Source organism: Acinonyx jubatus, chromosome B2 (assembly GCF_027475565.1).
Source record: "Acinonyx jubatus isolate Ajub_Pintada_27869175 chromosome B2, VMU_Ajub_asm_v1.0, whole genome shotgun sequence".
NCBI lineage: Eukaryota > Metazoa > Chordata > Mammalia > Carnivora > Felidae > Acinonyx > Acinonyx jubatus.
The window spans coordinates 97,144,625-97,162,084 of NC_069385.1; the positions used below are offsets into that span (position 1 = coordinate 97,144,625).

Consider the following 17,460-nt stretch of genomic DNA (forward strand, 5'->3'; position numbering starts at 1 on the left):
AAGAATATTCTTGTTTCCCTCTTGTGTGTTCAGAGATACAATTCCCTACACTAGAGACTTTTTCAAATGTTATCTTCAGTGAGATTGCCATGTGGCATGTAAGTACAGTCACAGTCAAATTGGACCAAAAGTGGCATAAAAGTGATTTGTATGTAATAGTAGCTTGTTTGCTGCTGCACTGCCAGTAGTTAAGCTCAGATCCAACTTGGTCCACACTGAAAGGACAGACTGTACATATGATCCCCTCATGGGATAGACCTCTTTGGAATGTGACATTCAAGACAGATTCAGTAATTACACTGGTTCTGGAGATAGGCGGATAAAACTGTGAGTGATGTCTTCAAGGACAGGGGTCTCTATGTCCCTCGCCTGGAGATATCGGAGACCATTGGAGAGAGGTGTAAAAGCATGTGGTCACAGGGTTGTCTGTAAGATTGGATGGAAGGTGAGTGCTAGATATTCAAAAGAGTTGAGAATTTAGAAGCCAACAGCAAGAGCAAAAGAGGAGAAAGACGAAGCTTGTCTGTCTACGTCTATGCTCAGTAAAATGTGTCTTTTAATTTTACTGCTCCTCCACTTAGATCCACTTGATGACATGACCAGCATTGACCCCATTCTCCTCCCTGGCAGCACAGACTGACCCCCTAGGTTTCTCTAAGTCAATCACACAGTATCTATAAACCGCTCTTCTCATGGGACAACCTTAACTTCCTCGTCCATTCAACCTCCACAACCCAGGCCCTTCACCAAAAATTCTTACAGGAACTTTTTGAGAAGAAGGCTATTTCCTGTGGAATCTGAGCTCACAACTTAGCTAGCTCACTGGCTTACAGATAACACTCTCTTCACACTTCCCTAAACATGTTTGGTTTTTTTCCCCTCACTTCTCAAGGGAAATAGTGGTTGGCCACCCTAGGGCAGGGTTTGGGCTTCCTAGAAAACTTCTGCCCAAGATTTGTTGGATGCTGGTGTTCTCACCACCGGTAACTGAGCCCTAATGGAGTACCTGGGGGTCAAAGCAACTGTTGCTTCTCAGCAGCTGAATAGCTGTCCCAAGTTGTTTAAGTAAACATTATTAGTTACCTGTCATCCTACAAAGGGCTGCAAGTGTGAGATTTCTTGGCCTTCATGTTGGGTTCCTCTCATGAAACCATCCCAGTGGATTCTCAGATAACCGGTGTTTTCAGTCGCAGCTCTAACTCAGTTCTAGTCCTGAGAACTTCCTATTCTGTGTTTCCTCTTACACAAGCTCCAGTTGTAGGGTTATGTCTGGGAGGGAACACCTCAGCATTTCTGCAGAAACTTCAATATTTAAAGAACAATCTTGAAGTGTTTTACTCACTAATATATTTTTACATGGAAACTTAGTGTTTTTATGCTCTTGTTTTAATTTGAGAGTGTGCCTCTTTCTGTGCCATACTCTGATTTTACCCCATTTGTCTTCCCTTTTGTCCAATCTGGGTGTCCATGTTTAAGGGACCTAGAAATAAAGCAAAATAAATATGCAAATTCAAGTTTCATTGTGTGAAATGTCATATGCTAAATTTTATATTGAATTGCAGAACTCTGACTTTTAATTTGAAACTTGAATAATGAAATCCTACCTGTGTGTGTGCAAGCTCTACCCTTTCCCAGAACTGATATCAGGTGATTTTGGAGCCCAAGTGTACAATGAATTTGAAAAATGGGAAATTTTCATGCCTTTCCTGAAAGCTCTTATCATCTATAATTTGCCACTGTAATGAATATGTGAGAGATGAGTGGGAAATCATTTAATAGAACCATCCAGATGTATTCAGTGATTCTAACGGTGAATGAGTTTCATGCGTGAGCTCTCCAGTGTGTATAATATCACTTGGGAAGAATACCATATTATACATCACACTGCTTTTATAATCTCTGAATTGCCAGCAGTGAGTGGTTTAGGCATAGGACAAATGGGTATTTTCTTCCCTGTTAATCGCCTTTAATGGCATCTTTGCTTTATTCCATCTTTTATAAATAGTACTCAATTGAAATTTAATTTTAAGAACATAAACTTGGGAAAATGGAATACTTATCTTAATCACCAAATAAAAGAATAAACATACCTTATATTACCTGATTGAGTTTAATTTACATTAAAAAAGCAACATATTTAAAATCCAGAATAGAACTGAAATGGAATTCACATAGAATCCCGTTCTAACCTACATATTTGACCTGCAGCATATAAAAATATTCATATCTAAGAATGAAACAGTGACATAAATTAACAATTTTATATTATCCAGTTAGCATATCACCTAGTCATTAGCCTCCTTTAAAAAGGCAGAGAGAGCATCATGTGTAATTCTTTCACTAATTGTATCAGTACTTTTCAGATTGAAAAGTAAAGTTTGATTAAATGTGTGGTAACAGGTGCACACCATGCTAATAGTACTGTACCTTGAAGATGTATTATGTTTTTTTTTCTCCTATTAATTTTCAAAGGGAATTCAAGGTCATCATGGTGCAAAAGGCGAGGTATGTTTCTTCATGTGTTATGCTCTCTCTTCAGTCCATACTGCTTCAGTTTTCAGTGCTGAATAAATCTAGCTTTGGCAGAAAATGCCTTTCACATTCTTCAGTAGTTCCTTAATAGTGATTTTCAGAATATGTAGATTTGTTGAATTAGGTGTGAAATGTTGCATATTTGTGAATATTATTGGTTCTTCATCTGTATTAGGAGCTAAGTGTTTTTGTGCAAAGAATATTGTGTTTCTGTATTTGTCTCTCTAGAATGTAATCTCTTTGAGAACAAGACTGTGGCACGTTTGTTGTTTCTCTAGTGCTACATGTATCACCTACACAATATGTTGAATAAATTGAGGAGATTTGTGGGGTTGGATGGATGGGTGGATGGATGGGTAAATGGCAGTTTAATATGATATGAAAATTCCCCTCTGATCAATAACAGCATTTCACAGCTGTTCTCTACATAATGTACTTTATATATATGTATGTATATGTTCATATTAATATCCTTAAGGACTTTTATGATGCAGTTATACCTTCTGAACTATTGAAACAGAACTTTTGAAGATTTCTTCTGATTTTAGAGAGGTGAAAAGGGAGAGCCTGGCATCAGAGGTGCCACTGGACCAAAAGGAGAGTCTGGGGTGGACGGCCTGATGGGGCCTATGGGTCCCCAGGGGCAGCCGGGCGAAACAGGTCCTCAAGGACCTCCAGGATTGGATGGAAAGCCTGTATGTATTCTGCTTCTTTCCAATTTCTCATGTTTTCATTGCTTTTTACTTGGTATGTACATGTTATAACCCACTAATAATTTGATGCAGGGAAGAGAATTTTCAGAACAGTTTATTCGACAAGTTTGCACCGATGTATTAAGAGGTAAGTCTCAAACAGAGATTTTAATAACTTTTTTTAAAATTGGTAAAATAATACTAATTATTGGTAGAAATTATAAAGTATATAAGTAAGATAAGAAGAAAATAAAGGAAATTTATAAACTCCTGTTTTTTTCCCTAGATGAGTAATTTTTTAAAAATGAAAATAATATGTACTCTTTTATAATCTTTTTAATAAAACAATTTATCATTATTTCACCACGAATTAAATTTTCTGACATAATTCTGATAATGTAATTCATAAATATGGATGTCTATAATTTACACAATTTATTTTTTGGGGGGTGCTTTCACTCCCCCCCCATTTTAAGTGATTGTAATAATAAAATGATTGCATAGAACAGAGTATTTCCACAGTTAAATTCCTAGAAGTGAAGTTATTGGTCAAGAGATGGGCATCTATAAATTGTGAAAAAAGTGGTTAGTGATTTTACCAATGCCTATTTAAACTTAAGGGGTGGGGCTTCTTTGTTTTTAAGCTCAGCTACCAGTCTTACTTCAGAGTGGAAGAATTCAAAGTTGTGATCATTGCCAGTCTCAACATGGTTCTCCTGGTATTCCTGGGCCACCGGGTCCCATAGGCCCAGAAGGTCCTCGAGGATTTCCTGGTTTGCCAGGAAGAGATGGTGTTCCTGGATTAGTGGGTGCTCCTGGACGTCCAGGTGCCAGAGGATTAAAAGGTGCTGAACTTGTGTACATATTTTGTATTCACTTTCTAAATTGATTTAAGGCAAGGGTTCATCTTTGGTTTTATGATGCCAAAAAGCTTTTTGTGTCCCTGAGTCTTTAAATAATTTGTCAGGGTGCCTGGGTGGCTCAGTCAGTTGAGTGTCTGACTCTTGATTTTTGTCTCAGGTCATGGTCCCAGGGTTGTGGGATTGAGCCCCACATCAGGCTCCATGCTGAGCATGGGTCTTGCTTAAGATTCTCTCCCCCCTCTTTCTCTCTCTCTCTCTCTTTCTCTCTCTCTCTGTCTCTTTTTCTCTCCGTCTCTTTTTCTCTCCCTTCCCCTCCCTCTGCCCCTCTCCCCTGCTTGTTCTCTATCTCTAAAAAATAAAAAAATAAAATAATTTTTCAACTAGTTAAAAAGCAATTCTGTTTTCTTAAAGCAGTATTCTAAAGTAGAGAAAAATTAAAGTTTGAAGCTTGTGAAGTTACAAATTAGAAATTATTGATAGTGCACTTAGAGATTTTGCCCGAGTCTTTGATAAGAAGGTCTTTAAATAGAAAATCACACTTTCCTTTATTTTGACTCCAGTAACTTCTGTTACCTTACGAATTTTTCTATTATAGGAAAAATTATATTTTGCCACCAAACTTCTTAATAGCCCACAACTTACTTATCATTGTCTTTGAATGTTTATGTGAAATGTCAGTTGATAATTCTTTCCTTTTTATTTAGTATTATGTGAACAATTGAGATGTTCAATCAAAGTAATAAACAACTATGAATAACACAAAGGTTAATAATCCCAAACCATTTTCCTTTTCAATATTTCAATATTAGATCCTTCTAGATCACTGATAATTTTAGAAATTTTTGCTTCAAAAATTCTGTTTCCCATTAGTAATAATAAATAAGTGGCAAGCTTTTTTTAAAAAGATTTTTCTTTTTTTGTTTAAAAAAATTAAGTTTGTATTTATTTTGAGAGAGAGAGAATCCCAAGAAGTCTCCACGCATCAGTGCAGAGCCAGAGGTGGGGCTTGAACCCATAAACCTTGAGATCTTAACCTGTGCTGAAATTAGGAGTCGGACGCTCAACTGAGCTACTCAGGCACCCCAAAATTTATTTTTCTTCCAATGTGTATATTAACAGCTTTGAAAGAAGCAATCTAGCAGGATGTGATTTTATAGGAAAAGTAAGCTTATTCCCATCTTTGACACTCTGCAGGCCTACCGGGAAGAAACGGGGCAAAGGGGAACCAAGGGTTTGGGTACCCTGGAGAACAAGGTCCTCCTGGTCCCCCAGGTAAGAACTGGTACATGCTCCTAAGTGTTGCTGCACATTTGGCTTTAAGAAAATCTGCATAAATCTATGTCAAAAAATTTGAAATCAAGACATTTGTTTCCTTTTTTGAATGATTCACATTGAACATATTGAGCTCTAACTACTAGAATTTTCTTCCTTCAGCTTATTGATCAATCATTCCAGATTTTCTCTTGTTTATCATTTGGATGCCTTAGAAGACTAGTCCTTAGAATAGTTCTGGAATGGTTTTAGTCACCCAAGCTTATCTAGTGTATATCAGTGTTCGCTCTTTATGATTCTCAGGGAAGCAGAACACCTGCAGTGGTGGACTCGTAGGGCAGCCTTGGCTAGCTGTGTTATTTTAACTTCGTCAGGCCTCCATTTCCTCATTGGTGAAATGGTGATGAGATGTTGCCTGCATCATGACATTATTGTAAAATGATATGAATTAATACATGTGCTTTTGGAACAGTGTGTAACAATCATGTTTTCAGTAAATGGGTGCTATTACTGTTATTTTAGATGTTAGAACATCGTGAGGCTTTTGCGGGGATGAAAGGATTCAAAAGTCTTCATGTAAAATGCTTGGAACAGTATCTACAGTTGTAGTTAAATGCTGACTAAATGTCTCTTAGTGGTAGCAGCAGGAATTATTAGTAGTAGAGAGTGCCTCAACCTATGCTGCTCCATTTCACACCCTGAATGTTTTTTGTTACTTTGAGTCATCACCTTTCACATAATATCCTGTTAACTCTCCTTCTTTTGAGCATGCTAATTGAGCTAATTAGGCTGTGGTTCTCAAATTAGTGCTGTAACACCTTTGTGTGTATAATGATCACAATTACGCCATGGTAATAGCGCTGTATTTAAATATGGAAACCTAAAAACGTGTGTAATGAAAAATCATTTTACTGCAAAAATGGCACAAAAGTGACTTCAGTAGAGTTGTAGAGTTTTAGCTTACTCATCTCTCACTTGCTAATTTATAATAATTGGCAGAAGATATGCTGGAAGGAAGAAATAAGTTTGGACAACCCACCCAATTAAAATATTAGAATGTTAGCTCAGTGTCTTAATCAGCAGGGTGATTGCTATATTGATATAGCTTAGCCTGGTTTTATAAAAATTACTGATCATTTCTCCATAGTCTTCTAAATGGAAGGTATATAGAATTAGCAAGAGAGTACTTCTCTTTTCACATTAGTGCAAATATGTAAAACTTTTAGGATTTGTTTTTTTTCCCATTTCCATTTCTTACAGAATCACCTATATCGTCATCAAAAACCAAAACTCCTCTGTTCATATATTGATCATGTCCCTTCTTAGGTCCAGAGGGTCCTCCTGGAATAAGCAAAGAAGGTCCTCCAGGAGACCCAGGTCTCCCAGGCAAAGATGGAGATCATGGAAAACCTGGAATCCAAGGACAACCAGGCCCCCCTGGAATCTGCGATCCATCGCTATGTTTTAGTGTAATTGTTGGAAGAGATCCATTTAGAAAAGGACCAAACTATTAGTGTCTGATGCCTCATTCAGCAACCTAGGCATGGTGCTTTTCTTTTATGGTCTTTTGCATCTCAGGAAGATAATAACATAATCCCTTGAAAAGAAACTAAAGTACCTCGGTGTTTTTATTATTACTTTTTCTTAAGGAAAAATATATGAAAGGTCACATATACTGATTTTAAAGGCTCCTCAGTAATTCAGAGCCTTTGGATTAGTAGCATTAACTAAATCTCAAGTGTGTCTTATAAGTCCATTTATTTTAATCAAAGTTGAATTATATATATAAAAAAAAACCAACACCATTGCCTGTTAGCCAGTCAATTTCAGTCACTGTGAAATATTTCACATTCAGCCTCCATGCAGCAGAGTATTTGAGTTCAGTTTCATGTCTGTGTGAATTTCATGTTTCGTATCTCATAGCACATTCTTGTACATTAGCCAAAACATGTGTCTGGTCATTGGAAATAACATCAGGGCTGATATTCAGCTAGGACAGACTGTATTGCCATGCCAGTCATTTACTCCAGCATCTGTGCTTGGTGGGTAGGGACAACGGGCTGCTGGTTGTTCAGTGTTTTGAATGTCACCTCTGTATGAGAGTAACGTGTTTCTTAAGTACATTTGCAAATTCTCAAATTTGATTAATGAGTATGCTAAGAAAGACTATTGGTTCCAATGGGAATGGTCCAAATTATATAACATTAAAAACATTTTGGAAAACAGTTTCATTGTACCTGGTGTTGTCAAAGGAAATGATGGTTCAGAAATAAAAGACTTTATTCTTCATACTTGCTTAGCAATTGGAATGTTTGTTGGATGCCTTCATTTTCCATTTCATTTATTACATGTGTATGGTCCTATATGTTAACTTTCATTGTAGCAAAGCTAATGGGAATAAATGCTCTAGTTGAGAGGAAAGGTAACTCCACAGATTCTAGTATGTCTTGATATTTTTAGCAGACTTTAAAACATTAGTCTTTGTGTACTGTACTTACTGCCTTTGTAAGGAACATATTTGAGATATTTTATCCTAATCATGCTCTAAATTTTGTTACATGCTTGTTATTCAAAGTTCAATAAAGTGTTGTACAGGCCTGATTGCAGTGTTTTATTTTTTTAAAATACATAATTTTACCTGATTGTTGAGTGTAGTATCCGTATCACATGGTCATTGTTTTCAATGGTTATACTTTATTGAATTATATACCCTGTTCTTGAAAAGCTCAATCATCTGAAATAAGAACTTAGAAATTCATTTGGTATACTATGCACACAAATGGGTGCAGCACCTGCTTCCTGGAGTGACTGTTGATCAGCGTTTAGTTTAACTGACATGTCATCCTGCCACTTTGATGAGGACGTTGGGGGAGACTCAAGTCATAACATTCAGTAGCAGAGTTAGCGCACAAGAATTTTTTGTCATTTTTGGTTTTTTTTTTAATTGAACTATAGTTGACTGACTGCTACATTAGTTTCAGGTGTGCGACGTAGTGATTCAACAAGTGTATATGTTATGCTGTGCTCAGCACAAGTGTAGCTCCCATCTGTCACCATACGACGCTATTACAGTGCCATTGACTGTATTCCTTGTGCTGTGCCATTGATCCCTGTGACTTAGTCATTCCATAACTGGAAGCCTGTATCTCCCACTCCCCTTCACCTATTTTTCCTGTCTTGCCATTCATCGCCCCTCTGGCAACTATCAGTTTGTTATATTTATATTTATGGGGGTGTTTCTGCTTTCTGTTTGTTCATTTTGTTTTTTAGATTCCTCATATAAGTGAAATTATATGTATTATTTGTCTTTCTCAGACTTATTTTACTCAGTGTAATATCGTCTAGGTCTGTCCATATTGTTGCAAATGGCAAGATTTCATTTTTTTTTTTATGGCTGGGTAATATTCCATTGTATATATGTGTACCACATTTTCTTTATCCATTCATCTATCTGTGGACATTTGGGCTGCTTCCATAATTTGGCTACTATAAATAATGCTGCAGTAAGCATAGGGGTGTGTACATCTTTTTGAATTAGTGTTGTTTTATTCTTTGGGTGAATACCCAATAGTGGAATTGCTGGGTCATATGGTATTTCTATTTATAATTTTTTTGAGGAATCTCCATACTAGTTTGTACAATGGTTGCACCAATATACATTCCTACCACCAGTAGGGTACCTTTTTTCTCCACATTTTGCCAACACCTTTTATTTCTTGACTTTTTTATTCTAGCCATAGCATGAGGCTTGTTTGGATATTCAATCTCCAGCAAAGCCCTAGGTATCTGTTTAGGCTTAACTCCTAGGTGATTATGGCATTTTCTAAGACATGCTAAAGGAGCAGAATAGGTAGTTAGTGTTACCTATTAATTCATTTAGCCACCACTCACCATGTGGCCAAGGATATAGTGGCAGAAGAGTTGCATTGTCTAGCCTGCAGTTACTTGTGGGTAATGAGATGTAGGTAAGTAAACAGGTGATTCTAATACATTCATCCTAAGAAAGGAAAAGTGCTATAGAAATGTATAGGATGATGCTGTGTCCCTCCCAAGTTCATATGTGGAAGCTCCAACCCCCATGTGGCAGTATTTGGAGACAGGGCTTATGGGTGGTAATGAATCCTATGGGACTGGTGGCCTTATGAGAAAAGAAAGAGGACAATCTCTCTCTTTCTCTGTACAGGCATGCAGGAAAGGTCCCGTGAACACATAACTGATAAGGCCACTGTCAACAAGCCAGGAAGGTAGCCCATCTTGATCTTGAATTTCCAGCCTGTAGTTGTGAGAAAATTAATTTCTATTGTTTAAGCCAGCCAGTCTTAATACTGCCGTATAAAATAATATTTTGTTATTTTCTGCACAAGCTCATAAAACAGATGTGAAAGTAGTGAAAACTTCCCTGCAGCAAAGATTATAAACACATTTGAAAGGCGAGGAGGCATTAACCTAACCAAGTCATGTCAAGATAATGGAAATGAGCAAAAGCTGGGGAGTTAGAAAAGCAGGGAGAATTCTGAGAACATCACCTGTGGAATATAAACCATATTTGCTTTTAGTATCTCTACTTTTAAAATTGATATCTCAAGATGAAATGCTTCTGTGATTTATCATGGTACATGTTATGTCCTAACATATTTCTGCCTTTGACAAATTTGAAATTAACCATGGTGTACTGACTTTCACAAATGAATAGGTGAGTGATTTTTTCCTGCAATGACATTTTGCATTGTAATGTCCATCATCACCATTTTACATGTATACCCTTTAACATAGTCACAAGAGCATGACTTCTGTAATGAATTTGCCTGAGTTCAAATCGCCACTTGCTTTTTCTGGTATGAGTCTTCAGAAAATTTATTTCTTTTTGCCTAGATTTCTGTGTATGTTGAATAGGAAATATTAATAGTACTTACCTAAAAGCAAGAGTTAGGATTAGGTGAAACAAAAAAATTATTTCATGGAATAAAGTTAGATAACTTACCAGAAACATACAGTGTGACATTAGCAAATCTTGAGATGAAATTTTAACTATTCAAAACATTTTATATCTGTGTAACTAATACTGATAAAACTGATTAATCCTATTTGTTTCAATTCAGAATGAAACTCTCAGTCTTTAGGATAAAAATAATTCTGGGGTGCCTGGGTGGCTAAGTTGGTTAAGCGTCCAACTTCAGCTCAGGGCATGATCTCGCAGTTCATAGGTCTGAACCCCACATCAGAATCTGTGCTACAGCTCGGAGCCTCAAGTCTGCTTCAGATTCTGTGTCTCCTTCTCTCTCTGCCCCTCCCCTGCTCATGCGCTTATTCTCTCTCTCTCTCTCTCTCAAAAATAAACATTAAAAAAATTTTTAAAGGATAAAAATAATTCTCAGTAAAAGCTCAGCCAGATATTTGATCATCTTGGTCTAAAATGTAAAGTGGGAACAATTTAGGGGAAAAAACCCATCAAACCCTTGGGGTTTATTGTCTGTGGTATTTTATCTGTATTTTGTTAACTATTTTTTTTTTATGAACTGTATTTTATGTTTGGTTCTTAGAACTTCACCAAATAATTAATTTCCATTGTGAAAAGATTTTTAATGGAGATGGAACCGAAAATCATTCTTTGATGCCCAGTAGAGGGCAGCAGAATACACATATCCACTCATATCCGGAACCAAGCTGTGATGATCTTTTTCTCATTGTATTTATTAATTATATCAACTATCACTGTATATATACTTAATGTGTACATTTTCTCAGTTTTTCAAGCATGGTTATATTTCTATCCTCAAAACTTTATTATCCCAAAGGTAAAAAAAAACAAAAACTCACGAGGTTTTTTAAGTTGCACACCTAAGCCACAGTTAATGAGGTTTGTTTATATTTTGATGTCTTGCCTGACTGCTTTATCTTTGTAGGATTCAGTTCATCTGGTTAAAGTGCTATGGCTAGGAGCTTTGATTGTATCTTCAGACTGATAACTCTGTTGTCAAAGGAGAGATTTGAAACTCCCTCCTGCTCTTCCTCAGTTATGAATCTGGCCAGTTGACTGGTATTTTAGCTTTGTTATGCCCGTGGCAGGCAGAAAGGTGCCCTTATCATTATCTAGAGTTTATAAGTGAGTAAACCAGACATCCTATCATCCTGGTACAATAGATTGTACAAAATGCCAGCACAAGAGATTATTAGCAGCTCTGTGACTAAAGCCTTGAGAGCTTAATCTCTGAGGAGTGTGGGGCGTGATGGGGGACACAGAGGGAAACTCAGATTAAAAGTCTCTGCAATTTTAAGGGAAAAGACCAGAAATAAGCCCATAAGTTAGTTAAATTGAGCTGTAAAGTTTTCTCTGGAATGTCTTAACAAAACGTTAGTTTAAAAGGTATGTAGAAAAATGTTATCTTGCTCCAAATAACACATTTGAAATAAGGAACATTGCTGTCTCTACTCACTAAATTATTGCTGGGTTCTGCATTTTCAAAAGTAGGTTTTCACAGAGGAAACATCTGCGAATTTTTAACATCTATTTATTTTGAGGGAGAGAGAGCTAGAGGATGAGCAGCAGAGGGGCAGAGAGAGAGCAAGACACAGTATCCAAAGTAGGCTCCAGGCTCCGAGCTGTCAACATAGAGCATGATGCCGGGCTCAAACTCATGAACCGTGAGATCATGACCTGAGCCCAAGTCAGACACTTAATTTACTGAGCCACCCAGGTCCCCATGATAGATAGATTTCAAAAGTCCCATATTGATATCCTAGATGAAAATGAGCATTTGAAATAGCTGACTGGAGTGTCATTGTGCATAAGGGAGAACTGAGACACAGTGACAGTTTTTCCATCATGTCCCCAATTCAGTTGCTATTTCAAAATAGTATTAAGAGATCAAATTTGACGGGTGCCTGGGTGGCTCAGTTGGTTAGGCATTCAACTCTTGATTTCAGCTCAGGTCATGATCTCAGTTGTGAGTTTGAGCCCCAAGTCCAGCTCTGTGCTGAAGGAGAGCTGAAGGAGAAGAAATCTTCCGGGATTTTGAGATTTGCCTCACAGATACATCACTCTGACTACAGTGTGAGTGGATGAAAACAGGCAAGTTGGAAGTGGAGAAGCTAATTAAATTTCATTATAGGGGTGCCTACGTGGCTGTCAGTTAAGCATCTGGCCCTTGATTTGGGCTCGGGTCATGATCTCCCAGTTCGAGCCCTGCATCTAGGCTGTCAGAGCAGAGCCTCCTTAGGATTTTCACTTTCTTCCTCTCTTCCTGCACCTTCCCTGCTCTCTCTCTCTCTCTCTGAAAATAAAAAAAATTAAAAAAATAGTTAAAATAACTTCATTACAGTGGCACTGAGGACAGAAGTGTAGATAAAAGACGAAAAGACAGAGGCAGAGGGGAAAATAAAAGGCCATCAATTTATTCTTGATAAATTTCACAGATAACTTTCAGAATGTACCCCAGTGACACCAGGAAGGTGAGGGCTTGCTGGTGTAGCACGAGATAGGGAATGAACCAAACGTTTTGGGCTTCCACCTGGATGTCGACCTAGGAAGAGCTGGTTTGCGGGGCTCAGGACTGCATCTTCTAGGGGCCTCTCCTGAAAATGTTGGCAGGGTCAGCGTGAGAACCATGGTTTGGAATTGCATGGAAAGGTATTCATTTCAGGCTTCCACTGGGGCAAAACATGCCAGCTGGTTTCTGATGCTGGCTCTGACTGTGACAAAGTCTCCACACCTAGGTCTTATTCACACCAGTCTTTTGCCGATAACAACAGTAAATTGTATCTGTTTTCTTTTTGTCTCTGATGCCTCAGGATGCAAGAGAATACGATTTCACTCCTGCTGGGACCCATTCGGAACAGCCGATGCTGTAAGTGCTGTGGCACCGGTCATCCGCGGGAGTGTAAAGAGTGATGGGTAAGCTTTTTTATTTTTATGACGTGGTATGTATTGGTTTGATATGATTTCAAATCCACTTGTTTAGGACAAAGACCAGCAAAGTGAAGTTGTTTTTAGGAGGAAAGTTTTCATGTGAGAGTGAATTAAGCGGTGTCAGGATGCCTCATCTCATCTCATCTGTTGTCAGAGATAAGTATTCAGGAATCAGCCAAGCCTTCTCACTCAAGCACCAACTCGTAAAAAGGTTCACCTCAACTAAATGTGGGCTTTATTCTTTTCCTCGTCCCTTGCCTGCAACAATAGTGTGACTACCCTATCGTTGGTTAATCACAATAAAGTAGGTGATTTCTTCATTGGCTTTTGAAGTGACGTTATCCTCTATGCTACGGGTTGTGAAATTCCTGCAGGGAACCCGTGTTAAATAAATTGCTGGCAAAGACAGACTTGGTCTCTGAGCATGAATTTGCCACCCCAGAGTGAAATAGGTGGACCGTAAGGTAACACAGACTGTTTGCTGGGGAGCGGAAAGTCTATGGGTGTCATCCTGTCTGGAAATGGTCAATAAATCAAGTTGGCTGATTCGATAAAAGGATGTGCTCCCATCTCCCCAAGGCGTCCGTAGTCAGCCTAAATTCTAGGAGGAAACACCTTCCAGAGGAAAAAGTCCTTAAACCAGAAATGGGAAATGGAGGTTTTTAGAGCCAAATCCCAGCAATTGTTAATAATTGCCTGGAGGAAAGCAAAATCTAATTTAGATGTGATTTTCCTTGCCTTCGGCTGAAGTGGCGAGGTTAAGGGAATTGGGGAGTAGACAGAGAGGAGTATCTGAGCATGTGGGTTGGATTTAGAGGGAAATCAATTTGAAACTGTGTGTGTGTGTGTGTGTGTGTGTGTGTGTGTGTGTGTGTGTTTCCATTTCTGACCTCTCCTAGGGATTTTCCAGAAATAAACTTAAATTCTGTAAACTTGAATAATACCTATTATTAATTTAAGAATTAACTGTATGAACTATGAATTTTATACATTTTACATACTAAACTCAGGTGCAGATTTTTCAAGGCTATAGATGATTTAGGGGAACAGGAGGGACTGAAACCTAAATCCTGTTTTCAAAGACGAGGCCATGCTCCGTCTTAACTCCTATGAGAATTAAAAGCTAAATAAGTTGTTTTAAGTGTTTTACTCCCCTGTTTATTTTAACTGATTTCCCCTCATGATGAATTTAGTGATAACAGAAATCTTTTTAAAAATGTTTTTATTTATTTACTGTGAGAGGGAGAGAGCATGTAAGCACGTGAGTGTGTTTGGGGCAGTGGGAGAGGGAGAGAGAGGATCCCAAACAGGCCCAGAGCTGTCAGCGTAGAGCCGGACCCAGGGCTCCATCTTACAAACTGAGATGACCTGAGCCGAAATCGAAGGTGGGATGCTTAACCAACTGAGCCACCCAGGTGCCCCAACAGAAATCTTTAAAATAAAAATAAGCTCCAAATTTCCTTAAGAATTATTAAAAAGGTGAGGAGCTCAGGCAACAGTGTCTAATTCACATGTCAGTTACTGGTGTGTTAAAAGGTAAACTGAAACATAGTAAAAATTTTAAGATTTGAGCAAAAAATAGATTGTAATTAGGCAGCACCAAACTGGAAGTGGTTACTGGTATTCCACTGGACAGCAGCTGGGGAAAGACTTATAGACAAGAGGTGGAAGCAAAGCGAGAAGAATATTTGATTGGAGATAGCTTATGCAGGTGCCTTATTTGGGAAAGGCTAGTTGGCTATTTGGGAATGGTTGTCCCTAGGTTTCAATTTCTTAATCTTGAGGCACTTCAGTCTTTGGTTTTGGTTTGCTTGTGCAGGCTACAAAGGCATTAGGGCCTTCTCAGTCTAATGGTCTCTTTGTTTAATTAATTTAACAGTAGTTACCTTGTAAGGCTCTTAATGGAAATTTCTTTCTCTGGTGATTTAATCAAACAAATATTTCCAGATCCAGAGATTAAGAAATGTATTCAGTAACTCATTCTCAATGACAAATGAAGAAGTGAGAGAAACTAAGAAAATCAGGAATGTTAGATGTAATTCAAAAATACTATCAGGAACATATTTCTTTTTCTCAAGTCTCATTAAACTTTTGTACTAGAAAGAATTTATTGGACAGTTGAGCCTTTGAGAATTGCTTAGTGCTTTGGAAAAATAGGATTGTTCCTTTTACAAGTGAGAGGCGATATGGAAAGTGTGGAAAGTGGCTCAGTAGAAAGAGCATAATCCCAAGGGTAACTTGGGCAAAGATCAATCATAGTTGGGAAATGTACACTTCAAATATTATTCAGAAAGGAACAATGATGACACAGAATGTTAGTGATTGGGGCTGGGATGGTCTTGCCATGGAGAATAGGCTTTCATCATAGCAGTGGACGTACATGTATTCAAAGGATGAACCCCGTTCTTCCACATTAAGTGAGAAGATTGAAATATAGCTAATATTCCCCCATGTTGTGTTTCTGTATGGGTCCAAGGAAACAAAAGGTCTGGTTAAAAAAAGATTGAGAGAATAGAGAAGAGTAAGGAACAGAATATCATGTTGGAGGATTGCTTTGATCACAGTTCGTGTGAGTTAACCTATCATTTTTAGATGCACAATGTTAATGTTAATTCGCATTTTGTTTATGCAAATGAGTAATGCTGAAGAAAAAGAAAGTCTATGATTAAAGATGGTATTGGTGAGGATAAAAGGAAAGAATGTTAAGCACCAAGCAGACATTTTCTTTATTTATTTTCTTTAAAATTTCAGAAACGCCTAAGATTCTTTAATCTACCTGCGCAGGGATCTCTTTCATAATAATGTATTTAACCCCACTTAAGAAAACTTTTCCTTTTTACCTTCCCTAAATAAGTGTCAGCAGGGGTCCTGGCTGGCTTTCATTTAACTGACAAACACTCCTTCACACCTTACTGAGAACATCTTTTTAAGCCTTCACAGGAATAAGTGGCACCCACATAGAAAAAAGGTGGGAGGTGGGAGGACAGTTGGCTCTGATTAGTTTTATGCCACATCATACCCTGATTCCATTGTTCATTTTAAGGCAAACTAGTTAAAATTTTAGAGGCATTAGCTCACGTAAGAAATGATCAGTGTCTCCAATAACACCCAGAGAGTAAGAGATGAATGCTGTTGTCTGTCTCCATGAAATGTTAATGGCCCCAAGGCAGGTTTTAGAGTCCTGAAAGCCAAAAGGGGAAGAAACAGGGATCTACTGAGTTCTTGGGTTCTGTCAAGGACAGTTAAATTAGGAAGCCAGAAGAAAGACATTAATAACAACAGCTATTATTGATTCATTGACTTCAAACGTCCCTTCTTTAGTATTTATAGCTTCCTTAGGACTAGGTAATAAGATTTTCATTTTGTAAATGAAAACACTGAGCTTCACATGACTAGACGGTGATGAATCCAAGATTCGATCCAGATCTGCGAGGCTCCAATGCTCATGTTTTCAGTCTGAGTATCACTAAAATGTGTTCTCTATATAGTCCATGTTGCAATACAATATTTAGTTGGCAACTGGAGGCCATCCAATCATTCTACGACTGTGTCTGGCACAGTTTTTCACTGCCTTAAAATTTATCCAGTTTAGTTGGAGGATGTTGCACTGTTTTTGTCCTGTCCTTTGGAATGTTATTTGCAGGTTTCTTTCAGAGTGACTCTCCTGGGTCAATTTTGGGACCTCTTCCAAGTGTCCCACTAATATTCTGTGCATTTCCCTGGGATGGCATTTTTGTTTTTAACCCTGTTTTGCTACTTTTCTTTGTTAGCCTCCCCCATGAGTCTGTGAGCTTGTTAAAGGCAAGCTTCCTGCACTGTTTCAAAATATGTTTTCAAGTACACCTCTTGCCAAGGCTTGATTTGAAATTCTTTTTGAACCATATTTGTTAGTATGAAGATCACATAAGGGAGGGTAATGGTGGTGCCAGAAGCCTAGGATATTGGTGAGTTGAGTAATATTCTTAGAAGAGTATCTGTGACACAGTTAGTGCTTAATAACTACTAGCTATATGATGATTATTCTTGTAAACTTCTGCACTGACGACAAAAAAAAAATGCAAGGGAACCAGGGAGTTCTTTAGCAGCACAGGTTTTGGACAGAATTGCCCTTTTCCAGGAGTTTTGTTCTGTTTTGGTTTTTTGAGAGAGAGAGTGTGCACACACATGAACCAGGCAAGGGCAAAGGGGAGGGGAG

At 38.0% G+C, this 17,460-nt stretch overlaps 1 protein-coding gene across 4 annotated transcripts in view; it reads left to right on the top strand.

Moving 5' to 3' along the window:
• Positions 1-7,960, top strand: part of COL21A1 (collagen type XXI alpha 1 chain) — a 199,054-nt gene extending 191,094 nt beyond the window's left edge. For all 4 annotated transcript variants that reach the window (XM_053222660.1, XM_053222659.1, XM_053222658.1 and 1 more), the window contains 6 exons: positions 2,473-2,505; positions 3,081-3,227; positions 3,318-3,372; positions 3,869-4,069; positions 5,282-5,359; positions 6,686-7,960. In XM_053222660.1, coding sequence (XP_053078635.1) covers positions 2,473-2,505; positions 3,081-3,227; positions 3,318-3,372; positions 3,869-4,069; positions 5,282-5,359; positions 6,686-6,873 — 702 coding nt within the window. In that variant the 3' untranslated portion in view covers positions 6,874-7,960. The remainder of the gene's footprint in view (positions 1-2,472; positions 2,506-3,080; positions 3,228-3,317; positions 3,373-3,868; positions 4,070-5,281; positions 5,360-6,685) is intronic.
• The last annotated feature ends 9,500 nt before the right edge of the window (positions 7,961-17,460 follow it).